The sequence below is a fragment of the Orbicella franksi genome, chromosome 5, assembly GCF_964199315.1.
Source record: "Orbicella franksi chromosome 5, jaOrbFran1.1, whole genome shotgun sequence".
NCBI lineage: Eukaryota > Metazoa > Cnidaria > Anthozoa > Scleractinia > Merulinidae > Orbicella > Orbicella franksi.
In genome coordinates, this window is record NC_138149.1 from 24,544,865 (window position 1) to 24,571,540 (window position 26,676).

Genomic DNA, 26,676 nt, shown 5'->3' on the forward strand with positions numbered 1-26,676 from the left:
TAGTAGCATTTGTTCTCATGACAACCAGAGGTTTACTTTTCCAGCTGTATGTGATGTTAAAAGACACGACAGTGAATTTATACATGACCTACTCTTGTAAACAACAGAAGTTATGTCCATTCCTTCATACAAGAGTTGGTCTGTTTGTTTATCCTCGTTACTCAGACTCATGTAAAGCTTGTAATGTATCATGCCATTTGGATCAAGGGCTTTGACCCATTGCTATCGAGTTCACACTGACGGACGCTGCTGACAGACATTTCACTATACTTAGCCGAAAACATCTCCTCGATTTTATCCTACTTATGTTTTAGCTACTACCAAGTGATAGTGCGAGAACTCGCAACAGACAACAGAGACGAACCGGTGCGCGCCCAAGACCCTGAACTTTACAAAGTGGAAGACCTGTACACGTACGAAGAGGCCCGAAAGATGAAACCACAGTTGGTGCCTTACATAGCAGCTGAATTTCACGCGAGTGACTTCGATCGTTACCAGAGCTTTGTTGTGGGCGACGGTTCACGTAGCAGTAAGGTCTCCGAAGATGTATTGAGTCGACGGAGAAAGCGAGAGGAAAATACCATTGAATACTATAACGGTCCCCTCGAGGAAAATACTTTCTATGCCGTGTTTCAGCGAGCCTATGTTAACAAGGTTAGTATCAAGGACACTCAAAAGGTTTAGCTGCCTACATGTAAATAAACAGACGCGTTCCTTGGCGCGTTCAAATTTACTCCTGCGAGATAAAGGCTAAAATTTAACTCTAGCCTGTATCCATTACTTTATGGTGTTGTAGCTTGTCGCAGGCCCGTTTTAGCTCCGATTTGGTTGTTCTTTGCGCGTGAATGTTACCCATAATTTACCCGAAACCTTACCCGTCTCGGTGTATATCTGTATCGTGAGCGTGATTGGAGCTTTCCAGTACCGGGAAAGGTTTAAAGGTGCGAAGACAAAAGATACGATACGGGTTTGAGGAGTTTTAACCCGCTTGGTTACTTCTTCTGTTTGTAGGATGTTTACACCTCAAGTTCTTGGATTGAACCGGTAGAAACAGGTATCGTATGCTGCTTAGAATGTAGCTTTTGATATACGTTGAATGCGATAAGGAAACTGGGTGCTATTTCACAATTTGCCCCTGTTTTAGAATATTATCTCCTGGAATTAATGCAACTACGTAACAAAATGATAGCGTTTTATAGTCCAAATATACCACAGGCTTTCACCAACACGCGGGAAATATATTTTTGAAAAGTGTGGCCATGAGAGAGCCACAATGACCGGCTAAGTTGGGTATTGCAGGAAGACCGTGTATAACCTGGACTAGGTAAAGACTCGACTTAACTAAACAACTATTCGTGGACAGCGCTTAAAGGTGTGATTCAGTGAGTGTAGAAATTGGCTTAAACCATGGTACTCTTGGTGTGATGGACTAGCATCCAGGCTTTCCATTCATGGCTTGTAAAACTTTTCGTTGCAAGATGCGTTTTGCTAAACGAAATAGCGAATGAAATTTAGCAAACCTTGTTGAATCACTATTCTGGAAACATAGTTCGTTTTTCCCTCTGTGTTTGATGTAGTTCTTCATTTTTTTTTTCCTTGTTGTTCTTTGTTTGTTTGTTGTTGTTGTTCTTTCTTTTTATTTCATTTGTTTTGTTGTTTTATTGATATATTTTTCCTCATTTTTTTAGCGGCCGCTGTCGGTCCCACAGAACCACCTGGATCTTCCACAAACATTGGTCTCGTTGTGGGAATTGTTCTAGTTCTCCTCATTGTTCTAATTGTATTAGCAGCTGTATACTTTATCAGGTAGGTCATTAACAATATTTAATTTTCCTTACCTAGTCTAAACCCTAAGGCAAACAATACTCCGCGAGAACTGAATCACTCGGAAGTTTAACTCTCTTTAACTTTCTTTAACTTTCTATAACTTTCTTTAACTATCTTCAACTATCTATATCTTGACTGTCTTCAATCCGGACCAAACGAAAAAAGCGTTGCTTCTCACAGTGCCTGTCTCCACCCAGGTGTATAAATGATTACCGGCAAATAACCCTGCGATGGACTAGCATCCCATCCAGGGGCGAGTACAGAAACCGAAGCTCGTATGCAGACTTTACCCTTTATAATTACCTACTTGACAAATTTCGGAAATACGTCATTACGAATTGAAAATAACTTGGAATGGGAGTAAAATTTTCGTTAACGAAAAAAAAAAAAAAAAGAATGGATTGAAGCATTTTCAAGTTTGCCAAAGGTGTTTTTATAGTTTTAGAGATCTCGCTTGAATATGAGATTTCTTTAACATGGTTTAATTGCTCTCTATCGTTAACTTGTGGCTCAGAATATTTTGTTCCGTAAATGAAGCGAATGCTCCTTATTGTAATGAAAATAGCCTTGGAGATAGATCTAACAATTGTCTCTTTTGTTTGCTTAAAATTTTAATTGGTAACATGCTCGATTGTTGCTGAAATTTTTATTCACAGCAGCAAATAAGCGGGCTCAACATTCAGTTTAGAAGAAGGTTGCAGATATACTTTGCTGCTTATTTGTATTCACAAAGCCATGGAAGGGCTCTTTTTGTCTCTAACATTTTTATCGTGTCAGTGTTTTCATTGTTTGGTGGCACACACGTGGCCACATGCATGGCAGAGAGCACGTGCTCTTTGTCCTTTTGGCTGAGAAACCTAGAAAACCAACAAAAAGTTGTCAAAGGCGCTTTTAAAGGAGGTTTTAGGCGAGCAGCTTCTCACGGCAAAATGTATTGAATGTGAATGTGTGGTTTTTCGCAGGATAAAACGTCAAAATTCGGACACCGTGTTGGATGACAGGGATGAATTCTCGAACGGTCAACCCGTGAGAATGAAAAAGATGAGTCGCAAGCGACGCTCTCTTCAGAAGAAGCGTTTAATGGGAAGTACAGAGTCATTGGGTGGTCTGGAAGAGTTGGCCGCCAGCAGAGCAAGTAAGAATAACAATTTCACGTTGTGACGTTTGTGATTGTTGAACTGTCTGTTTCGGGCTTTAATTTACGAGAATTGACTTGAATTGCGCGAATCGCACAATGTTGCTAAAGTGGTGTTTTTATTGATAATAATTATTGCAATTTGACGTTTGGTTCACATTTGTATTTCACTTGACCAGAGAAAAGCCGGTTGAGGGTGAGTTGAGAAAACAACTCGGCTGAACCACGTGGGCCATCCAGCGCACAAAAGCGCTAATAGCTCCATTTCTACCAGCGACGAATCATCTGTTCAGACGGAGCACTCGTTGAAATGGATTATCTGATTAGCATAAATGCGGGACGACCTATTATCCGTGTGTCTGATAATTTCCCTTTGTTTAAGGACACGTCCACACTACACTGGAGGAATTTGAAAACGCAACAATCACCGGTCAATTTTGATTTGTGTCAGAGGAAAACTCGGGCAGGCCTAGGAGAATATCATAATTATCGAAACGTCGTCGTTTACGAAAAGCTTCGTTTTCAAAATATTTTTCGTCCTCGCTAAAAAGCAGAGTCGGCGTTTTCAATCCCGCCGGTTTGAGGAACATTTTCGATAAGCTCCGTTTTCTTGACGGATAATTGTGGACGGAAGGCCTAACCGGAGAAATAGGACTCCGGCGTTTTCAAATTCTTTCGGTATAATGTGGACGGGCCCTAAATATGGACAAACAGACAGATTAGACGTCGAGACGAATTTTCCAGTTTGGTTTGTTTAGCAATATGAACTAAGCAGATAGTCTCTATTGGCGGATAATCCTTCTGTTTACCGGTATTTATGCATCGACTAATTATCAGACGTGTTAGAGAACTATTTTTCCTGGGTTCCCGCATGCTGTGCCCCCTTCATTCTTCAATTTAACCATTCGGCGTGTAGTATCCCATCTACGGGGACTTATTACGTAACCCAACACCTCGTGTTCAGCATAAAAGTCCTCATCACACGCCACTCCTCGCTCAGTCTTGTCAAAAGGCGACAACCGTCGTGTTGCTCCGCCCCACCCTCCTGCCGACTGCGATGAAGCAATCTTCTTCCCTGGAGCTGTCCGCTCCAAGTCGCCTCAGGCTGATTCTCCAATATCTTATCATAGTAAGGGCATTGTTTGTCGGAGTGAAAATCCTAGTGAAAATATATTACTGTTCTTTCTCTAAGCCTCAGACGGATTCTCTCTCTCCATTATGAATTCGATGTTTGTTACCTTTTTAGCACCTTGAAATTCGCCTGGCACATTGGCCGATGTTATAAATTGCGAGCGGCAAATTTGGATAAAAATACATGTACGTTACAAGACGGTAGCTTCATATCTACGACAGGAGTCCTTTGCACCAGACCAAGGCTCACTAACGTATTGTATTATTCCAATTCTTTGTTAGTCGGTCTAATTATTCCCAGATCTGAATATCTGCCCTACTACGGGTCACTATTCTGTATCTTACCGTACCCAACTTCGCAATTAGCAATCAGAAGCCGTGTCTTCTGTCCTGATATCCTGCAATATCAAGTCACTGACCTGATATGGGCACGACATTATGGTCACTTGGCCGACTTAGGTACGGTAAAATATCCGTTTGGTCTCGCCATGGGTAAATGGCCGGACCAAACTCGCTCGATATGCCGCCAAAGGGTAGCAAATAGATATGATTAAGGATAAATATTAATCATTCGAAGACCAAACACATCAGAAGCGTCGTATTTTAAAAATCTCTGAAGGAAAGCAACTGAAAACACGGACATTTGCACGTACCCACAGTTACCGTAATTTTTACTTAGTTTAGGTCTTTGATACGGGAATCTCCAGCGTTGCTGATTTTTTTGTTTTAGTTTTTGTTTTTGTTTTTTTTGTGATTGTTGTTGTTGTTGTTGTTGTTTGTTTGTGTTTGTGTTGTTCTTTTTTGTGTTGTTGTTTCTGTTGCTGTTGTTGTTGCTGGGTGTTTTAATCCCCTTCCCGGCATATTTGTTGACTTCTATGTCTACGATTACTGCTGACTGACATGGAAATGACAAAGCTCAAAGCTTGAGACTTATATTTGGTTTTCTCTGAACTCCTATCAATTTTGATTTTTTAGGGCGTCACCCCGTTCCAATTGATGACTTCGAAAGACACGTGGATCGAATGCATATGGACGGTGATCATGGCTTCTCCGAGGAGTATCTGGTACGATTCACTTGCTTAATTCTCACTCACTGCTGAATAAACGTCATCTTCCGTCGCCTGGTGAAGGCGCGGTGGCCTCATGGTTAGTGCGCTCGCCTCTGGATCGAGCGGTCCGAGTCCGAGCCCTGGCCGGGGTCATTGTGTTGTGTTCTTGGGCAAGACACATTACTCTCACAGTGCCTCTCTCCACCCAGTACAAGCATAACTGGTTACCGGCGAATTTACTGTTGTGGATAACCCTGCCATGGACTAGCATCCCATCCAGGGGGGAGTAGAAATACTCCTAGTCGCTTCATGCAACAGAAACCGGAGATAAGCGTCGGCCCGATGGGCCACTTAGCTCGTAAAAAGACTTAGCTTTAGCTACTTTACCGGACTGTTTAGTGTATAGGACTCGTTGTCTGTACCAAATTCCCACCAATGAGGTTGGGCTGCCTGTGATGTGCCTGCATGGCTCTACTCACTTGTTTATACTTTCTCTTCTTTTGTAGCTTGTCCAACCCGATGAAGAATTCTCATTCCAGCAATTCTTGAATCCTGCCAACAAATACAAGAACAGATACGCCAACATTGTTGCATGTAGGTTGTTTTTTACACATTTTCTTCACGACTTTGAGTTGTGGTTGTTGTTGTTGTTGTTGTTGTTGTTGTTATCGGTTGGCAATAGGAACGTAAAATTGTACCCTTCGTTTGTAGATGACCACACCAGAGTGCTCCTGAACCCGATTGACGGCGTACCTGGATCTGACTACATCAATGCTAATTTTCTCGATGTGAGTTTTGCAGATTTAAATTAAAAACGCAACCAAGTATTTGTTGCAGCAAATGTGTGGTTTCAGTTGATTTTTATTTTAACTGTACGTGGATTGTGTTTTCTTTCTTTTCTCTATATTTTCATGTGTTCTGCATAAACACACTGCCATATACATTTTTGAACACGCAGGAACATGAAATTGCCACTCCTCGGCGAAGCTCTTTGACGTTTTTTTGATCTTTGTCTTTCATGTTTAGGGTTACAACAGGCAGCGCGCCTATATAGCGGCACAAGGTAAGAGAAGTTTTGAATTTGAATATTCTACGTTGGTCGTCTTTTCTGGCCTAATGAGTATGTTAAGCATGCGGTTGTCTAAAACATCCCTTGTTCTAGAGTCGCTTTGATAAAAAAAGGCAAACCAAAAATGAATGAACAGAGCGAAAAACAAAATAGCAACGAACCGGACCCTTGCGATCGTTTCTTTAGAACTTGTTCTTGAGTCTAAAGGTGAGTTTTGGAGATGTTTCTCATTCACCGTTGTTCTGCAATAGGACCGCTGATGGAAACGTTTGATGACTTCTGGCGCATGATCTGGGAACAGATGTCGTCCATTATCGTGATGCTGACAAAATTAGAAGAGAGGGGGAGGGTAAGTATTTTTAGTGCAGAGTGCACTATTGGGATGGTTATGGGGGTTGCCTGCCGCTAAGGAACTAAGGCGCTATGGCGCTATGGCGCTATGGCGCTATGGCGCTATGGCCCTATGGCGCTAAGGTGTAAACTTTAATGTTTGTTTAATTAATTAATTTCAATTAATTAATTAGTCTAGAGGCAAGGAAGTAGTGGGAGTAGGGTGGGAAAGGTACATGTGTACTCTACGTAAAACACATTCCATCGCCGTCGCTTAACTTTGAACATCGCAAAGCTATATATTTGTTTCAGGTAACCCCTTGCTCTCCTTGTGGTACCATTCTCCTTAGAACAAAACTAATTTGCCCTAAACGCATGCGTAGATTAGTTAGGGTTCGTGGCTTCTATATTAGGTGAAGGATACATTGCATACGGAATCACGCACAACTGTTGAGTGGTTTTCCTTATGGTAGAGCTCAACATGTAAGACGCATGCGTTCTAGCATTGTTAGTGTTATACACTATCTTTACGCGCAGTATTTTATATATCGTGTCATGCGACCAAGGACGGCAGTTATTTTTCAGGTAGCGCCAATTGTCCCTTTTTATTGCAAAAGTGAAACGTTACTGTGGCTGCGTAGCTTTTAGAATTACACACAGGTCGGTTCAACAAATATCATCTGCTGTTTTCAATCTACAATAGTGTGCTTGTCAGAGTTCAAATATATTGCTTCTCCTCAGCGACTTGTTTATTTCTTGCCTTAATTGTGTCTGTAAGAGAGACCAAAAAGTTCTCAAGTTAGTGGCGTTAATACTCCGCAAATTGTGAATTTGTAACAAAAGAAACGAGGAAAATGCTCAAATATTGCTGCAGACGCCGTGGCACCTAATGAAAGCGCAAATTAATTTAATCAGTCTTTGAGGAGACTCATTCATATCGGCCAAGTAGCGCTGTTTATCTTCAATACTTTTCGTTGAAAAGCTTCTCAGCCATCAATATCGTTGTGTGTTAATTTTGAATTGTTTTATTGTTAACAACAAAGGTGGCAACAGAAAAAGAAAGTGGTATTTCGTGACTATCTGATAATTAAATTAGTTCTTGTTCATCGGTAAAAATTTGCATTTTTAGTAAAACATCGTCTCTGTTCCGTTTCTTCATCACGACATCAGATATTTAACTTTCTTTCATTTATCTCCAAAAAACAAGGACATCTTCCGTATGTTTTGGAGAAAACAAGGGTTTCATATTACATGGCTTTGCGAGGAAAACAAAAGTATCAAGTTACAAAGTTGGCGTGAAGAGCTAAATTGTCACGTTTGCTGCTTCAGCGTATTGTTGAATTTAAAATGAACGAAAATCAACTTAAAGCACCAGTAGTAATTAATTTGTGCGTAATGTTTGGACCTTGAATGAAAATACAACCTTGAAACATACACACTGCAAAGGGGAAAAGCCGTAGCAGACTACCAAGGTAGACACAAACCGGAAGTGAACCGAGCAGGGGTGAGTACTTATGGGACTACTGTACCAGAGCTATCAATTGCGCTCTGCACTATCTGAGATTGTCTCACTAGTTTTCCTCTTCTCCAGCTTAAGAAAATTGTGTCTCCTTCGTAGCTCTCATTTGGGTTCTCACGCAATGCCTTTAGGGAGACGCGCTATGTGACCTACTGGGAGAAATACTAGCGAGCACTACGCCTGTGGCGTTACGCTTTGTTTGTCGCGAAATTTCCAACAAGGATGTAGTACTCAACTTTGCGTTACTCGGCGTTAGGGTTAAGAACAGGGAAGTAAAGGATTAACTGTCAAGTAATGTAAAGCGCTTGGAAATAACCTATATACTTGGGGCTTCCGCCTGATCGTTTGCCCAATAAAGAGAATGGTGATCACATGAAGCCTTTTGAACTCGGCAGGATTCTATGATGGTCCAGGTTGTGAGTTTTTAGATGTAGTCATGAATGTTTGTGGTCCAAAAGAAGAACGAAAGAGTGCGTGACTAATAACTCGTCGAATCACGCAATCGTCGTCCTCTTTTTTTTTTTTTTTTCAGCGCAAGTGTGACCAGTACTGGCCTGAACGTGGTACAAGGAATTACGGTCAGGTTCAAGTGACCTTGAAAGAAACTCTCAACATGTCTCACTACACCGTGAGAAAGTTGGTGATGACTCACAAAATGGTAAGCTATCGTGTTTTGACAATTCTTCAAAGTCGTAATGACCCTAACCTTCTAGATTGCCGGCAGCAGGTCTTTTCTCTTAGGGTCCGACGAGTGTTTATCGACGATGGCCGCGAACGCAAAAGGGTAGTATGGGAGAACTGAGAAAGAACTGAGGCGTGCCCTTCCCATACCTCGCCCCATTCCCTTTTGGTCTAAAGCGTCTTTGCCTCATAATTGCCGCCGAATTTCGAGAAAAACACCATAGTTTATGAAGGGCATGGTTATGAAACCTGGCAAAGTTGTTTGTTGTATGCTTTTGTTGGCTATTTTGGGGGTTGACCCCGCACAAAGCCTGGTAAAATACGAAAGGTGGGTTATGTGTGCCCAAACAACTAACCAATAGAACTATTGCGATTATGTAATTCATGCATAGTCTATTAGCATAAAACAAAAGATGTGCAGGGTCAAGGACGTTCCAACATAAATCTTATCCTGTTTGTAACTTGCATTTTTGTTGTTTACCGAGCATCTTAACCATTTCCTCTATTAACTATGGAAAAACAGATTGCCAACAGTCCACAAGTTCTCCAATCAAGTGATGGCTCGAGTACACTTTTATACTACACACTAACACTGTTTTCTTGTCCTCTTGTCAGTACCCTGACGATGAACGTGTCGTTAAGCAGTTCCATTTTACGGCGTGGCCAGATCACGGGGTACCGTCCCACTCCACCCCCCTGCTATCGCTGGTGCGTCACACGTTCTCTTCCAATCGAGAATCGATCGGTCCAATGGTGGTACATTGCAGGTATGGTGGATTTTTATTGTCGTAGTGTGGGTGTTAACTAGAGAAACCAGACATGTCTGAGCAGGCAAGGGTAAACATTAACTTTCCCCCTCCGGGAAGGGGTGCCGGAATCATCGTAAGCTGAGCGATCGGAAACATTAGCTACTGGCAGTTTATACACTTCATGTACATGTATTACACCATATGAGGTTTGAAAGCTGTTTATGGTCGATACTAGCCTCGTTTTTCAGTTGGCGGTGTTTAACCTAAATCAGTTTACTAAGTTTACTCATTTGTTGTTGCTGTTCTTGTTGCTACTGCTGCCTTCTCTCGGACGGTCGGAGAGGGCTCAATTTTACAGCCGTTTCTTGCTCACCTCGGAAACATATTTGACATCTGTTGTATCGAAGTCTTCATCACCAAAGCATTAGCTACTAGCGTATGTTTCGCAAGCTACGCATGTGAACCGGTGATTTAACGATGGCGGTATTTTCAAAACAATCATCTAGTGAATCTTGTCCTAAATTTTCGCTGATTCATATGAAGATAAATCCATAAATAACTCGGTAATAAGAGAATTCTGTATCCTTAAACCACCGTTTTCCTTTTTTCACAGTGCGGGTGTTGGTCGCACGGGGACTTTTATTACCCTGGATGTTATGCTACAGAGGATAAGCCAGGAAGACAGTATTGATGTGTTTGGTTTTGTGCGTCAAATGAGATATCAGCGAAACTTCATGGTGCAAACTGAGGTACGTTAGATTAAACGGCTAACTTCTTCTTTCAGTGTTTATACTTGATCAAACAACAGTGACAAAAGAAAATAAAAACATCCAGTTGGGGAGATGGTCTTCGTATACTAGCAAATTGTTACACCAGTCATAAACGGGGCATTACAGGTTAATGTGATGTTCTCAATTTTTTTCCAAACGTTAGAAGACTTTCAAAAGGGACTTCGAAAGTATTACTGAAATTTAAATCAATAAAGCAATAACTGAATGAAAGTAAAATTTTGTCAATCAAACAGGACAATTTCAGATGTTAAAAAAATTCGTCTGTCAAAATTCGATTCCCTTGGAAACGTCAAGGTTGCCAAAGCCGGGTGAAGTGAGCGCGGGCACCTGCCCCCCTCCCCCCTCCCCCCTCCACCCCTCCCCGCTCCCCGCGCTTAACAGATCTGGCCGACAGTCAGTTTGGAATAACTAGTATTTTAAACTAAGACTTGCTTCTACTTTCATTTTAGGCCCAGTACGTGTTCATTCACGATGCCTTGCTTGAAGCCATCACCTGCGGAGTTACTGAGGTCGAGGCCAAAGATCTAGGCGCCCGCATACGGGAACTTCGTCAAGTCGACTCGGAAACCGGTTATACGTATTTGGAAAACGAGTTTTGCCGGTTGGCCAAAGAAGAGAATCATCCTATCGCTTTCAAGAGCGCCAGCCTTAACTGCAACACTTCAAAGAATCGATATGCAAATATTCTGCCATGTAAGTGTCTGACTTTTTGAATCTCTTTACCAAATGTGTTGGCTCGTTGTATTTTGTCAGCAAGTGCCGTATTTCCTGTCTGATAACTTCTCCCATCTGGTGTTCAGAGTTCACACAGTCATGGAAAAATCTTTTCATTTCAAAATTGCTTTCTTTCCCGTCATCATATGGGCGTTGGCTTCATGGTTAGTGGAGTGGAGTTCGGATTGAGCGGTCTGGGTTCGAGCCCTGGCTTGGGTTGTTGTGTTGAGAACTTGGGTAAAGCACTTATCTCACGGTGCCGAGAGCTTTGAGCCAGTGATGACTGGGAAATAGGAAGCTTGGTCATTAATTTTAAAAAAGTTAAATCGTCCATCGACCACAAGAGCCATTTATTGTTTTGTTTTCCCATATTTTTGGTAGGTTCATAGAACTTTATTGTAGCCATTCAATTGTGGTGAAAATATCCTAGAAGTGTGGCCCAAAATTTGCGTGTACAATGTTGTGTATTTGAAACTGACGAGATAATAACCTCGCATAGCATCGCACATGATTAATTTATTAAAACTAATTTCGCGTTCTTTTCTTTCAAGTTGAGAGTACTAGAGTACATTTGAAGATGAGGCCTGGGGAAATGGGATCTGATTACATCAATGCTAACTTCATCGATGTGAGTAAGCTTGAAGGCTACTAAAGGCTACTAGAATAAAGTTTCGTCTATTTTCTGTCGTTAGAAAAAAAAGTAGGAACCCGTTTCCGCAGTTCCTGACAGCTTGTTGTGATTGGTTCATTTATAGGGTTACTGCCAGCCAAGAGCCTACATAGCAACCCAAGCCCCAGTCCCCGACACGTTTGAAGATTTTTGGCGGATGGTGTGGGAACAAGAGTCTGCTGCTGTGGTGATGCTGACGAGAGAGGAGGAGGCCGGGAAGGTAAGAAAAGAGCGGACCTGGGACTAGTTACTTCAGTCACTGAGTGTCCACGCGAACAATGATTTTTTTTTTTTTTTGAATTGGTTGTTGGGCAGTCGTTATTCAAGAGTCGAACTTCATGTAAGTGACTTCGACACGACTATAGCGCGACGATGCAGTTGTCCGTTTCGTAAACGGTCATTGCCATTTTCGCGACATTTAGAAATTTTTTTGACTATCAACGAATTCTTCTCTTCCAAACTGACGTCTTTTCATACAATCTCTTGCGATTGATAACTGTCACACGACGGAATCAAGTTTTAAAATCAAGCTGCGATTGAATATTTGTTTGGATGAATAGTGTGCTTGCGTTTTCTTTCAAGAGAATTGTAAATTGCTCTGAAAGAAGCTTGGGGAGCAGTCGAAAGATTTCGAGACAAAATCAGCTTACCCCGAGGATTCCAAAAATCGCGCAGAAAGAAGCTCTAGGCAGCAATCAATTCAGAGTAAAATGTGTTCATCTCTTAAGTTTGTTGTCAGCTACCGAAGACGTTTGGAAAGCGGGTAAAAAAATTGTCCAAAGTACTTGTAAACCGCAAAGAGTGGGATCTACATAGTAAATATCACCGTTAGAAACTTTCAGTTTAGCGCCTTTACGGGTTTTTTGAGAGAGCTTTTTACAATGAGATTTATGTGAACTGTGTGACGCGTGGACTCCTTGTTTGTTTTCAGGTGAAGTGCCATCGTTACTGGCCTTCCGAGGGATCTCGCTTGTATGGTGTCATTCTTGTTGAACTAGTAGAGGAAGCGTCGTTTGGCGATTACATTTCCAGGAAATTTAAGCTCACACACACCGAGGTATGCCATATTTGCTGCCGATTTGCTTCATTTCAGTTGCATTTGTTCAACGTGCAAATCCTTGTCAATTCTTTGTTTCTTACAAACGGTTATGTCTGTCTGTCTGTCTGTCTGTTTGTTTGCTTGTTTATGTTCTTGCTTGCTTTTGTTTTCCCCTGTTTTGCACGTTCGTTCTGATATTTTAGGGCGCGATCTACTTCCTTTTGAGCTAGTGAGAAATCTCAACCAACGCAAACTTCTGAACAAAACCACCATTCTGTTGCAAGATCAAACCAATTTTATTTCATACTCCAGCTCTTGCAATTTTACAATTTCTTAACAGTATGTCTCATTCCGATTCTATTATGCATAATCTTTACAATCGTTGCATTGCAGGAGAAAGACTCTCGCACCGTATGTCAATTTCAGTACACGGATTGGCCAGATACTGGACTGCCGGACTCTGGAGTGGGGATTGTGGACCTCATTGGTCAAGTACAGAAATGGCAGCAACAGAGCGGTAATACAGCTATTGTCCTACACTGCAGGTGAGCAGTGCCGTCAAATTCTATGATTATAAAATTCCGGATCCAATTAACTAAACTCGATTCCATTAATTTAACTCCTTCAATTAATTAGTTCATTAATTATGTCTTGGCAGTGGTGGTGTCGGTCGTACAGGAGTGTTCTGTGGAATCAGTATGATGATCGAGCGTCTGAAGGCCGAGGGAGTGATTGACGTTTTCCAGACAGTTCAGGCCATGAGACTTCAGAGGCCCGCAATGGTGCAAACCGCGGTAAGTAAAGAGAATATTAAGTCATTGAAATTGCAGGAAAAATCGTGAAATATTCTCACTGATCGGGATTCGTGTAAAAAGAAGGAAGGAAAGAGGGAACGAACGAACGAACGAACGAACGAACGAACGAACGAACGAACGAACGAACGAACGAACGAACGAACGAACGAACGAACGAATGAATGAATGAACAAACGAATGAATGAATAAAGAAAAGAACGAACGACCGAACGAACGAACGAACGAACGAACGAACGAACGAACGAACGAACGAACGAACGAATGAAGAAAGGAACGAATGAACAAAGAAAAGAACGAACGAACGAACGAATGAACAAACGAACGAATGAATAAAGAAAAGAACGAACGACCGACCGAACGAACGAACGACCGAACGAATGAATGAAGAAAGGAACGAATGAACAAAGAAAAGAACGAACGAACGAACGAACAAACGAACGAACGAACGAACGAATGAACAAACGAACGAATGAATAAAGAAAAGAACGAACGACCGAACGAACGAACGAACGAACGAACGAACGAATGAAGAAAGGAACGAATGAACAAAGAAAAACGAACGAACGAACGAACGAACGAACGAACGAACAAACAAAAAAGACGAAGACAAAAGAACGGAAGAACGAACAAAAGAATGAAAGGAGGAACGAGCGAACGAACGAACGAAGGCACGTACGACAGAAATATTTCCTCCTGCTCACTTCCTCTTTCTGTTCCTTTTTAGGAGCAATACGAATTCTGCTACACGACGCTGCAAGAGTACTTGGATTCGTTTGATTTATATGCAAACTTCCAGTAAGGGGCTCCCAATGGGTTAATCCAATCAGTGATGGATTGTTAAATTCTCTTAAACTATTTTAAATAACCGCGAGAGTAATGGATCTGAGTAATGGACCCCTGGAAAGACTTTCTGACCGGAAAATAGATTCTCTCGGGGAGAAATAACCAAAATGTGTGGGAAACAGAAATATTAATTATCGAACTCGAAGAAATAAAATCAAGTTCGTATATCAATTATATTTTGACAAGAAAACGATTTTTGAAGGGAGAAAAAATGCGTTAATAAGACAAACATTATAGCAATGCGAACAGAATTGAAATTATCTATTTTTATACGAAGTTTAGAATAAGTCTATTTTTCCAATGTTACTGGTGCGATAGCTTTGCGATATCCAGAAAGAACGAACGTTTTGTATAATTGAAGCTGATTTTATATAAGTTAAAATGAAAATCTGCCGGTAATGAAGGATTTAGCTTTGTGAATCAGTTGGACTGTACAACAGTCGGTTGACGAGCGCTCCTTACGAAAAAGGACGTGTAAAAGTTATGAATGAGGCAGGAACGCGAGATCCACTCGTGAGACTCGCGCGGCAAACGCGAGGTGTGCGCATGGCCAGCAGGAGGTCGGCGCATGGCAAGCGTGAGGTACGTGCGTTGTAAGCCCAAGACTGACTTACTGCAGTTGTTTTTTCTAAAAGGAGAAAAGAAAGACTCTTGCAGTCAGCAAAGCGGCAGTGATTTGGTTTTTAGTGAAATTGTAAGCGATTGTTCAACTCCCAGTCGAAGAATTGAAGACTTCGTTTTATAAGGCATTACGATTAAAATTTAATTATTTAGCTTTTCTAGTACTGAATTTAGTCATTAAAAGAGAACTGATAGTGATATTTTTGAACGCTGTTCTGTCAGCCTGTCACGAACCGTTGCGTGACTCGCCGGAGGCTAATCGGAGCTGTGGCTTCGACAGTCCAGGATCAATAGTGTTATGTGGGGTGAATTAAATATACCATCCACAAGTAAATCCAGCACCCAAAATATGTTCCTTTTTTTCATATTTGGTGCTGATTAATTGAAAGAAACCCATGTTCAGGTCTTTTTTAGATAATCTGAACTTTTCTATTTTTATGATATTGATAGCATATTTTTTGAAGAAGAGCTCTTGTTATATAATTAAAACAAAATTGTAGAAAATGTTGGACTTGTGGGCTTTTTATTTTGTTGTTGTTTCTTGAGGTTTTCAGTTCATTTTTGGAGGTACAAGTTAGACGTAAATTGCTGGTCTATCACTAGGGCTAATAGATAAAGTACTATAATTTTTTTCTTTTTCCTGTTATATTCCCAGCTATTCGTGCTGCTGTTGCATGTTGTTGTTGTTCTTTACTCTGGTCGGTTTTTGCCGTAAACAATGTTGCTATTGTTGTTCCTCTTGTAGTTTCTGTCGCTGTTGGTTGTTATTTTCCCTGCTCTACATGTTGTTGTTGCATGTAGTTTGTTTCCCTTGTTGATCTTAGTATTCGTCAAGGCACGACAGTACATGCAGGTGCTAGACAAGAAGTCTTTGACATAGTGTTGTGTCACATAACAAATCAACTGATTGGTCTTACAGTCTATTTTCACGTTTTTTAGTGACGCTCCCAATTTCAAAAGAAATATGTTCGAGCTATATATATTGTTACACTTTACGATATATTACGCTGTGTGCACGTAAGATCTTGTAACATCTGTAAGTTTTGGTGCACGGAACCTCCTTTGAACGGAAACATCTTTGCCAAAAGATATTTCGTAACAAACATTCGACAGATCCTTTTGTTTTACTAAGCTTTTAAAAACTCGTAAGAGGCCTATTCAGGGCGCTTAAGATGTGACAGAAATTAAATTTGCTGACTTGGGTGCCGATTAATGGTCTTGGTAAAACTTCATACAATTTAGGCTTTTCGTAATTCTTTCATATTAACCGGATTCTTCCCCCTGTGCCGTGGATTTTGATTTGCATTTGAAATTACCAAATGTCTAAAGATATAGACGGATATATATTCACGGTATTGACTATGCGTCTACGTAAATCTTTGATCCAAATTGACAGTTTTCTGCCTTAAGTAAATGGAGGCATCGGCCAGCTCTTAAGTCATTGCTCCTTTGTGTCAATATGGTTTACTTTAAGAAGAGAGAAATTAAGAAAAATAATCAGAATAGTTACTGCCCGCCGGCAGGTGACAATTATTACATATTGTTCGCTCTCAGAGACGCCAAGACCGGTGAAATATAAAATTTATGGCACGGCATTTACGTATTATATTCATCAACGTGTTGTATACAACCGGCATCTCGAAAAAAACCGTTAACGGAAAGGCACTTGAACTGCTTTGGGATATTTCATTTCTCGCTTTTTAATTACCGTCGTCACGCATTTATCGAAATCGGTCAAGTGGGCAAGATCTTTGGCAAGAGCAAATCTTCATATTCCACCTCGTGTTTACAGAGGAAAACCTTTGCGGTCAAAGAGGATATAAATTTCAAGACCCAATTCATCTACAAAAAAATCGGCACCGTCAAATACCGCTCCATCAACGATGGAAGATCCGTCGCTTTTCCCTCCTTTGAATGACGAATCGACATTGCTGGCAATCCTAGAAGTCATCTTCGTCTTTCTGCTGATTATCTTTGGACTCATCGGTAACTTTGGCGTGTGCGCCATGGTGTATACGCATCGCCATCTTCAAACAATCCCCAACTACCTGATTGTGAATCTCAGTATCTCGGATCTGCTTCGGATCTTCTTCACCCTGTCTGTCTCCACAGGCGTCCTGATAGAACGACGCTGGATTTCTGGTGAAACGTTTTGTCGTGTAAACGGTTGCTACACGCTGATTTTTCTGGTGGCGTCGCTCATGTCGGTGACAACTATCAGCGTAAACAGGTATTTTTTAATCGTGCGACCAAACGAAAGTGCGACATTTTTCAGCCAGCGGCGGACAAGAGTTATGCTTTTCACCCTGTGGTTCTTGGCTGTTTCCATCGCTATTCCACCAAATTTAGGGTGGGGTCATTATGGGTTTTTCGTCTCGCGCGCGACTTGTTTCATAGCCGTGGGAAGCAGTTATTCCTACACGAGTTTTCTCGTGATAGCCTTTATTGCAGCCCCGTTTTCCGTCCTAATCTGGTGCTACATGAAGATTTACCTGGCTATGAAGAAAAGCAAGCAGCGAGTGGTCCAGATAAGCGTTCGAAGTCTGCCGGTATCAATGAGTGCAGAGAATAACGAGAGATTAAAGAAAGAGGTGAGGTGATTTAATTTGCTTTTTAGTTTCGCCCCTGATGGAGGATTGAAAGTAATTGCACTCCTGAAAGCTCTCGATTTAAGTAAGATCGCTATTGCCGCCATAATAGCCAAGTCAAAAATGTATTTTGATTAATGTTTATTGCTTTTAAGAAAATTACTTTAGATGTTTGAAACTTGTAGAGTTATTTCGTTTAAGATCATATCTGCAACCCAAAATTCGCACACTTTTCATTTTTAAGGAAATCAGCTTTCATTATATACTAACATGATTATTAGCTCAAGGCAAACATTGTATATACGTGTAATATTTTGTAAGAAATTACTTTCGACACTAAACATCATTTCCAGTATCGCATTTTTGTTTTGGTTTGTTTTGTTTTGTTTGCCTAAATTTTGGCACAAATGATAGGATTTTAGGATTTAATAAACTTTTTATTTAAAGAGGCTTTTAGAAACCTTTTCAAGGGAATGAGGTCAGTGGGAAATAATCGTTGTTGACTTGCCGGTTGATAAAAGATACGCTTTTATCCGCCGAAATAGACTTTCGAATGCTCTCTTAATGGGGAATTTTTTTTTATTCTTGAGCTAATTGTCGGAAATATGAAATCAACAGAGGGACCGGTCATTCCATAAATAAGGAACATTGCCCAACTACGATAGAACTAGTTCCGTGTTATCTAATCTCTTATGTACGTATCGGAATATCTACTGACTTGTTCGTGTAATGTAGGTACATTCAGCAAAGCGATATCCCTTCACCAGTTACTTACTTAATTAATAATCTCCTTGCCAGTCTTAAGAAAATTGTTCAAGTGTGCCTGAAAAGTAGGGACAACCAATGACGGCTTTCTCTCAAATGCTTTTTAAAACGCTTTGAAAGTTCCGTAGAGAAATGTTACTTTTGTGAGAAATGCAAAAAAAAAAAAAAAAATTGGGGGTCACCGACTTCGTTTCAGAGATAAAGCGTGTGGAAAACTATCCTGATTTTGAAAAATTGGCGCACGTAATTCAGCATGGTCTACAGGGGTTTATAGTTAAAAATATCGAAGGTGAGAGAACGGAAGTAAACTATCTTAGTCATAATTTGCAGAAGTGGGTCTGTTGCATAAATAATTCCAATTGACTCCCGAATCAATGACGAGCTGGCGCTAAACCCGAAACGCGCCATTTTTCCATCAATGAAATGGCAGACAGGTGGGCTTAATTTTTCACTTTAATTGTCAAAGAGTGTAGTTAAGTGAAAGCTGTTGTTTTTTATACGGTTGACCAACAAATATGACACACAATGGAAAGATAAACAGAAAAATTTATTGAAAACCGTTTTCACACCTTTCTTTTCATTTCCTTACAATCCAGGTTAAACTGGCCAAGACTGTTCTCTTACTCATCGGGGTGTACATTATCACGTGGATTCCAATCTGCGTGATTCATTTCTTACGCGTGGCCCGGATTGGAGACATTCCTGATTCAGTTGACCTGGCAGCAGCCTTTCTCATGAGCATCAGTTGCGTGACAAACCCTTGGATCTATGGCTTCAGGCACAGTCAGTTTCGTGACCAAGTCAGACGGATGTTGTGCATGAAACGTCGCGTGACAGACCTTGAGAGACAAGCAAGTAATTGATAATGAATTAACGTTCATATTTTGTTCTTCGCAGCGCTAGCGGTATATGTTAAGCGATATTGTTTACACATATAACTTCTTTACCAATACATGCCCGTTGTTACGAGCTACAAGACCCATCCTTGGAAACGTAGACTTGTCTTCTATATGAGACCAAGTCATTTATTTGAAACACTGATCGATCTGTTATAATGTTATCCCGTTTACACAATTGCACCAGCTGTTTCTCAAATCAAGTCAGCGAGTACCTCTGGGTCGGGTTGTTCGAAAGCCGGTTAACGCTAGCCGCGGGATTAAAAGTTGATCAACGTATTAATTTTTCTTCTTTAAAAATGTTTTTCATCGCTTATGTTTTGTGTAGTTTGAGATTATTGAAACTCAAAACTAAAAAAAAAAAGTATAAACAGAAAACCTCACCAAAAAGTTACATAACTGATATCGAAATTCTTTGAGTCAGCTTCATCGAGTTTTGAACAACTCAGCCCTGATGACCAAGTCATTATCTATGCGAACAGAAATCTCAGGGAGGTGAAGAGGAAGCTGTTTAAATACTTCATGTGTAGAACGTAAAAGGAATTTAAAAGGTTAAGGACTGTTCCAGGTGTAATTCTCGATACAGAAACTTTAGATCCTGTGTCGACTCAGAAGACTGGACTCTACTGTAGCACAACGGGAGATGGGATGAGCGGACTGGGGACCGCCTCCCGGCGATTGCCGTGCACGTGACATGAATAACGTAAAACGCCTTAACAAACTGGCAAAACGACGCATAAAATCTTACCAAAGACTAAACGCGGTCCGTTTTTCCTCTTTCTCTCACAGGATACCTAATTTCATGTCTATGGCAAACTGTAACGATAGAGTAAAGTTACAAAAATAGGAAAATTAAGACAACTATTATTAAAAAAACAAAACTGATATATTACATGCACTAAAGCCATAATGTTAATTTGGCACCGAGGTAGAGACAAAAGATAGTATTAATTCATTTCAAGGCTCAGTGATTTGATTTATTACATGTATATTTTATAAAACTCTCTGAGCGAAGTTAGGATACCGATATGGAATCTTTAGAAAAGTAACATGAGCAATATTGCAGAGCAAACAGCAAACGGCAGATTGCTGTTGCCTCTTTTTGATGCTTTTTACTTTTCATCGAATTGTGTAGTTCCAGAAAATATCCATACTTCCTCCACGGAAGGAATTTTTTTCCAAGATCCCCCACCCCTCTGGAAATTCCAGTTAAACTTGTTACATTTCTTTAATTTTTTTGGTCTTAGAGAACCCGCACTCCCTAGGAAATTCCAATCCCTTCTTTCGGAGGAGTATGGATATTTTCTGGTACTGTACATTGCACTAATTAAAAATTTACCACCAAAAAATAGAAAAATCAAAATGAATAGAAAATGCCAGCAAAACTGCGATATCATGGGCGTAAAAGCACGTTTCTTCATTATTGACAGAATCTTTTTTCAAAATTATTTAACACTAAAAAAACTGAATCGTAAATACATTGTGATTCTTTCGATATCCCAGGTTACGTCACAAATTTTAAGAAATTAATTTCAAGGCAAGTTGTAGATATCAGTTCAGTAGCAATCGCTGAGGAATATAGTCCTGTCAGTATATATCCAAGCTTATGGCAGAGCTATTTATTAACACTAAAAGAGGAAAATAAATGTTATAGGTCAGTCCTACACAAATATTGTTGTCTTGTGATTTCTGCTGAAGATTACGTTCGGTGCGCCATGTAAGATGTACTATAAATATTAAACTGGTTTAAAATATGTTCCAGGTGTAATTCTCGGCAGAGGAACCGTGATTCCTGTGTCGACTCAGAAGACTGGGTTCTACTGTAACACAGCGGGAGATGGGATGAGCGGACTGGGACCGCCTCCCGGCGATTGCCGTGCACGTCATTTCTTGTTACAAAACAAAAACAAAAACAACAAAAACAAACAAACGAAAACAAAAAGAATTCGAATTTACCGGGGGATGGGCTTTGTCTAGCTCTCCTCTTCTCCTCACAAAGGACCAAATCTCACAAGGGAACTGCAATAAGATTAAAGGAGGGCAGAAAAAGTTAACTTAATTCAAGCTTTGTTTTGAAGCCTCCGAACACTATAGATAATAACATAAAAGAGATGAATAAATAAAATTTTTAAATCAGTTGATCAAATAAACTCCTTTAATGATATCAACTACAGTGGAAATTTGGCAAACAAGGACTACGTCAGAGTATTTAAAGCTATATGTACCAGGACGGTCGAGGCCCTGGACTGAACGTTGACTAAATTATTAATTATCAGCTGAGAAATGGCGAGTGTTTCAACTGATAGTTTAGATCCGAGATATGCAAAATTTACTAATATCTGAAAAATGGGCTGCAATTTTAATAGATGACTGAGAAATCGCAGAAGATTTTACTAATAACTGAGATCCATGCGACCCCATCCAGCCCCTATTGGTACCACTGACGACAAATAAATAAGATAGATCACAAACTTGAAAAATGCGACACCTGTGAAGTTTGCAGCTGAAATGTTCCAGGTGTAATTCTCGACAGAGGAACTGTGGCTCCTGAGTCGACTCAGAAGACTGGGCACTACTGTAGCACAGCGGGAGATGGGATGAGCGGACAGGGGACCGCCTCCCGGCGATTGCCGTGCATGTAGAACACAAGACAGGTACATACATCGGTAAACAAATAAAATTAAAGAATTTCAGTAGCGTCTACCTTACTTTTGACAGAATGTATTCCATGTTGGAGAGAATTTCTTTATGACACCCTTGGCTGTAATCTTCTAAATACACAGTAGACATCCGATAGTCTTGTTACAAGCAGCTCGTCCATGTTCGTAAGGGATCAGCTGTTGACTGCTACAAAAAGGAAATAGGCAATAAATACAGGTAATAAATTAAGATCATCAACGACACGCAATCTCTGTGCCACTGAAATACTACTGAAGGCGAGTTACTATTTAAGCAACAAACAAGACATTGAAATATGCAATAATCCCACATACATTCCAAGTCAACATTACTGGACCTTTAACCTGATGCTTTCGCCACTAAAAAAAAAAGAAAAAAATCATTTCCGAGTAGCCTTTTGCCTCTGTGTCAAAACGAGTCTTAAAGCAAAACCATTGCTATGAAAATGCATTTGTTCTGAAAGTTCATTTTCATGCAAATCAAATTCATTTTCATAAGAAACGTTTTGCATGAGGACTCGTTTTGAAACAGAGGCAAAAGTCAACTCGGAAATGGCCTGGTGCAGAACTGCGCCTTACTGCCACGATCACTCTAAAGACACTACAGATAAAACTTTGATTACGGGCAGGGGGTTATGAATGCGCAGTACCAACGCTAGTCGAAGTGAATGGTATACAGCTCACTAAAATATGTTCCAGGTGTAATTCTCCACAAAGGAACAATTGATCCTGAGTCGACTCAGAAGACTGGGTTCTACTTTAGCGCAGCGGGAGATGGGATGAGCGGACTGGGGACCGCCTCCCGGCGATTGCCGTGCATGTAAAAAAACAAGACAGGTACATACATGAGAACAAATAAATTTAAAGCAATTTCAGTAGCGTCTGCCTAAACTAACACTAACCAATGATGAAATCTGCTCTTGACCCTGAAGAATATTAATTCTATAATATATTTTCAGTACAACAAAACAGCTGGGAGTACCAGTTTATTTTGTGATGATTTTGGTAGTTCTATATTCTGCAAATTGTAAAAGCTGAAACATTGGCTCCCTCTCTACGTGACCTGTCTTGTGTGTTCGATTTAGGCTTCGTCCACACCACGCCGGAAAAATTTGAAAACGCAACTGACAATCGCCGGTCTTTTTCGGATTTGTGTTTGAAGAAAACTCCGTGAGGGAAATATCACAATTCTCGTAACCTCGTCGTTTTTGAAAAGCTTCGTTTTCAAAATGGTTCCTATCCACACTAAAATGCAAAGCCGGCGTTTTCAAATACCTCTGGTTCGAAAAGTTTTTCGAAAAGCTCCGTTTTCGTGACGGATCAAGGTGGACGGAAGGCTTAACCTGAGAAATAAAGTTTTGTTTTCAAATTCCTCCGGCGTAGTGTGGATGGGGTTTGATTACCTTACGTTCGATTGTGCTCCATTGCCTAGATGTTTTGGTGAGTTCGATTGCGTTCGATTTCGGGACCGCCTATAAAAATCTATCGAACGCAAAATTGTTTTAGTTTTAATTTATTATTTTCTCGATGACCACTGCATAAGAGTATAAACAGGACTTGTGGCATCGATCGTAGATTGAACCAATTTGTGGGTCATTTGTAAACTTCGCTATTTTTGAACGTGTGGACACGTGAAAGAGCGTGAAATGGTCGCACATTTCACACAGTTCGCGCGCGATTCTCGCAAATTGACGTCAAATCCACGTAAAAGAGCTATAAAAGCTTGCGCCTGTAAAGTTCTAGGCGAGACGTAGAAATTGATTTAACCGTAAACAGTATTTCTCAACATGTATAATCGTAACAAATCTGTGAGGTAAATCATTACAAATAAAACGGGGTCAACATGCCATTTAAATTTTAAGCGTCTGCTTCATGAAGCATAAATTACCATATTATGTATGCGGCGTGATGTTTCGGCCAAATTGCGCTTCATACGTCCATCACTAAAGATATTTTGAGGCTGACTACGTTCTACGAAGCAGTTGCTACTTTCCTATGGCCTGGTGGAGAGATAACGAAAGAAGAAATCGTAGAATTGAGAACAAAAGCAAATCTATTTCAACACGTGGTTCCAGTCGGAGTCGATTCGATATTTTTACAGTCGGGAATGCAAACCGTTTGCATGCTGTTCGTTCAAAGAAGATAATAAAGCGATAGCGGTAACACGTAAAACTTACCTTTAAGCCAGGGTAGGTTTTGTGATAAGTCTCCCTGTAATAAAAGGCAAGCAATCGCCGCAAACTCTCTAGGCGCTGAGTTCGCCGTGAAACGCCACTGTTGTGTGACCGGGTAATGAATAATTCTTTCATTTATAGGATGGTGTTGACAGATTATGTAAATGTTTTACCTAAATTGCATAACAATTTGGCAAATTTAGGAACATTGGACTGACAAGTTTCGGGAGGACGGAACAAAAAAGGATCTGCCGGAAAGCGTCCTCAAAATACAGTTTCTTCCTGAAGTAAGCTTGTTTGTGATGTACCGAACCAAAAAAAAAGAAAAGAAAAGAAAAGAAAAGAAAAAATATATATTAAGAGCACCATAATAATACTGTTTCCTTCACTTTGTTACCGTCTGCCGGGTTATGGCGTTAATTTTAGATCAACTTAATTCGCCACTCTTTTACAACGAAGCAAATTTCTAATGACAGTTTGACACTAAGGAACCTTACTAGATCGAACGCAGAATAGCTAACAATAACAATCACATCTTAGAATTCGACGAAACAGTTTCTTGGTATATTCACGAAGTTCTTGACATCTAAAAAAGTAAACAAATGGACTTATACTGCAATATAGTCCGAAAAACAACGTGCTCCAAGGTCTTATAAATGAAACCTTGATCCTCATGCTATCTGAAGAAGCTTTTACAAGTCTTGCTATTAAAGCTGGGACGAAACAAATTACAAGAGTCATGAAAATAAAAAGCATTGTTTTTGAACCTCTAAATCGATGTCGCTGTTGATTTGCGACAGCAAATTGCAGCATCGCTTGCTGTTGTAAGTGAAGTTGTTGGCGTTGTCTTCTGGAAAGGCGATGAATTCTAAAATTGAAATAAAATATTGCAGCAAGCGCCACAAACAAGGTCGCTGACAAGACATTTTGACATCGGTCGTTAACGACGGAATCGTCAATCAGAAATGGAACACTGACGAGCAGGCTGGTCGACCAGACGGCAACGATGAGTTTAAGGATGCGTTGCTGAGGCAGAATCATTTGGTAGCGAAGAGAATGGATCACAGCGATGTAACGATCAAACGTCGCGAGGGTGAGGTTAAGAACGGAACTGTACACGAAGGCGCTGGTTAAGAAGAGGACGATACGGTAGCTTAGCCTTGAGAAAGGGCAGTCTTCTTGGATAACACTGACAACTCCAAAGGCGCAAAAGCAATGTATGATCAAACCCTCGAAAAAGTTCGCCGCGGCCAAACTGGCTAAGGCAATATTAGAAGAGATGTGAAGCTCGGTGAAGCTCCAAACAGTTATAAGCACCAATGCATTTCCAGAGCTCGAACAGATGGCCGACACGATGTTGGCGGCGCAGAAAATGACCAAAAGGGCTGGGCTGTACGTTTTCACGACAACAAGATCTTGAAGAAGGAAGGCATTGTATGATACGTTACCACATCCAACAGTGAAATTCATGGAGATGGGATCAGCTTAGCTGAAGAGAAGATTTTCCAGAAAAGCTTTTTTTGTTTCAGTTATTGAGTCGAGGAAAATCAAAGAGTGGGAAGTCCGACCGTCTGCATATGTCTGCTAGTGATTACTTCTTTTTTTTCTTTTAAAGCTGTCAGCTTGTGCATGGCGTCATTGCGGGGTTTGGAAAGTAAAAAGACAAGATATGCTATAGAAATAGAAGTAGAAGTAGGGCTATTGTTAACTGAAATTTACGGCAGGAAATTGACCGACACTTTTGTTGTTATAAGACCTTCAAAGATCGTAATGTTTTTCATCAATACATCCGTGAGAGTGAACAGCTAGACAGCCGCTTAGCTTATAACACGGGCCGTCAAATACCTGTTTGGTGCCGAAAACACCAGTTTCACGACCTCTTCGCTCACCCACCCACCCATACCCCTCTTTCTTCTATCCACCACAAAAAAAAAAAAAAAAAAAAAAAAAAAGTAAGGCCGGGAAAAAGAAAATAAATGCCATATTGGGTTGCCTTGTGTTGTGTATTTCAGGTAGTAAAATAGCAAGGAATCGGGCATAAGCTATATTTAAATAGTTCAGAGTGGTTTTTAGTATGAAAAATGTAGATCACAAAGTAGCGTTTTAGTTCAATTCCATGTACCTTTTTTTTTTACACGCATAGACTGGCCATATACAAACCAAGAGCGAGAGCATAGCTGACAGGAAATCAGAGAAGTCCACTAGGTTTTGTGTTGATGAGCGTTTTTCCATGATAATGGCATAGTCATATGTGCTTTTTGTTTGAAATAATAATTGCAGCTAAACTGAATCATTTCAAAAACAATCTCAAGAGATCGGTGACACAATTAAAAAAGAAATAAACTGATTAAAAAATATTAAAGCGCAGAGTATATTGTCGTTCGTGTCACAATGTACAGGTATTCACTTTGAAGTTTGCATCAAAGAGACTACTCGTTAGATTAGTCTCTTTCATTGAGGATAATCGGACTGAGAAGTTTTGGGACCATGGAATGAATCTGATCTGCTAGAAAGTGTCCTGAAATAAAGTTTGCTCGCAAGGCTTGATTGTGATGAAAAAATAAAAAACAAAAAACAAAACAAAAAACAAGA

General features: G+C 40.4%; 3 protein-coding genes and 1 long non-coding RNA gene across 6 annotated transcripts in view; 2 read left to right on the forward strand and 2 right to left on the reverse strand.

Annotated features, from left to right (window-relative positions):
- LOC145487167 (receptor-type tyrosine-protein phosphatase S-like) overlaps nucleotides 1–15,498 on the forward strand; it is a 52,790-nt gene extending 37,292 nt beyond the window's left edge. For both annotated transcript variants that reach the window (XM_081465890.1, XM_081465891.1), the window contains 19 exons: nucleotides 315–654; nucleotides 1,012–1,054; nucleotides 1,689–1,806; nucleotides 2,790–2,962; nucleotides 5,069–5,157; nucleotides 5,649–5,736; nucleotides 5,854–5,930; nucleotides 6,169–6,205; nucleotides 6,463–6,560; nucleotides 8,593–8,718; nucleotides 9,357–9,508; nucleotides 10,104–10,239; nucleotides 10,731–10,974; nucleotides 11,547–11,623; nucleotides 11,751–11,885; nucleotides 12,597–12,722; nucleotides 13,098–13,249; nucleotides 13,363–13,498; nucleotides 14,244–15,498. In XM_081465890.1, the coding sequence (XP_081322016.1) occupies nucleotides 315–654; nucleotides 1,012–1,054; nucleotides 1,689–1,806; nucleotides 2,790–2,962; nucleotides 5,069–5,157; nucleotides 5,649–5,736; nucleotides 5,854–5,930; nucleotides 6,169–6,205; nucleotides 6,463–6,560; nucleotides 8,593–8,718; nucleotides 9,357–9,508; nucleotides 10,104–10,239; nucleotides 10,731–10,974; nucleotides 11,547–11,623; nucleotides 11,751–11,885; nucleotides 12,597–12,722; nucleotides 13,098–13,249; nucleotides 13,363–13,498; nucleotides 14,244–14,318 (2,422 nt within the window). In that variant the 3' untranslated portion in view covers nucleotides 14,319–15,498. The remainder of the gene's footprint in view (nucleotides 1–314; nucleotides 655–1,011; nucleotides 1,055–1,688; nucleotides 1,807–2,789; nucleotides 2,963–5,068; nucleotides 5,158–5,648; nucleotides 5,737–5,853; nucleotides 5,931–6,168; nucleotides 6,206–6,462; nucleotides 6,561–8,592; nucleotides 8,719–9,356; nucleotides 9,509–10,103; nucleotides 10,240–10,730; nucleotides 10,975–11,546; nucleotides 11,624–11,750; nucleotides 11,886–12,596; nucleotides 12,723–13,097; nucleotides 13,250–13,362; nucleotides 13,499–14,243) is intronic.
- A 100-nt stretch (nucleotides 15,499–15,598) lies between these two features.
- On the forward strand, nucleotides 15,599–19,984 carry LOC145487169 (melanopsin-B-like). The gene is made up of 2 exons (XM_081465895.1): nucleotides 15,599–17,574; nucleotides 18,933–19,984. The coding sequence occupies exons 1-2, from the start codon at nucleotides 16,867–16,869 to the stop codon at nucleotides 19,197–19,199; spliced, it is 975 nt and encodes a 324-aa protein (XP_081322021.1). The 5' UTR covers nucleotides 15,599–16,866; the 3' UTR covers nucleotides 19,200–19,984.
- On the reverse strand, nucleotides 19,087–24,412 carry LOC145487171 (uncharacterized). Of its 2 annotated transcripts, XR_014049368.1 has the most exons (5): nucleotides 24,088–24,412; nucleotides 21,942–22,079; nucleotides 21,189–21,251; nucleotides 19,981–20,048; nucleotides 19,087–19,175 (listed from the first exon to the last, which is right to left on the reverse strand). It is a non-coding gene; the product is annotated as an uncharacterized LOC145487171 (long non-coding RNA). The 2 variants fall into 2 exon arrangements; XR_014049367.1 differs by lacking the exon at nucleotides 24,088–24,412 and having other exon boundaries at nucleotides 21,942–23,246.
- A 188-nt stretch (nucleotides 24,413–24,600) lies between these two features.
- LOC145487889 (tachykinin-like peptides receptor 86C) lies at nucleotides 24,601–25,554 on the reverse strand. Its single transcript, XM_081466667.1, has 2 exons — nucleotides 24,992–25,554; nucleotides 24,601–24,670 (listed from the first exon to the last, which is right to left on the reverse strand). Exons 1-2 carry the CDS (start codon nucleotides 25,552–25,554, stop codon nucleotides 24,601–24,603), a joined length of 633 nt encoding a protein of 210 aa, XP_081322793.1.
- Between the last annotated feature and the right edge of the window lie 1,122 nt (nucleotides 25,555–26,676).

Bases quoted from the DNA above. Each gene is read 5' to 3' on its own strand.
- LOC145487889 (XM_081466667.1), bottom strand. From the start codon at position 25,554: ATGAATTTCACTGTTGGATGTGGTAACGTATCATACAATGCCTTCCTT. The intron at 24,671-24,991 runs GTTTGTGGCGCT...TTACTTTTTTAG, and splicing joins AATGTCTTGTCAGCGACCTT to ATGTCAAGAACTTCGTGAAT.
- LOC145487169 (XM_081465895.1), top strand. From the start codon at position 16,867: ATGGAAGATCCGTCGCTTTTCCCTCCTTTGAATGACGAATCGACATTG. The intron at 17,575-18,932 runs GTGAGGTGATTT...CTTACAATCCAG, and splicing joins ACGAGAGATTAAAGAAAGAG to GTTAAACTGGCCAAGACTGT.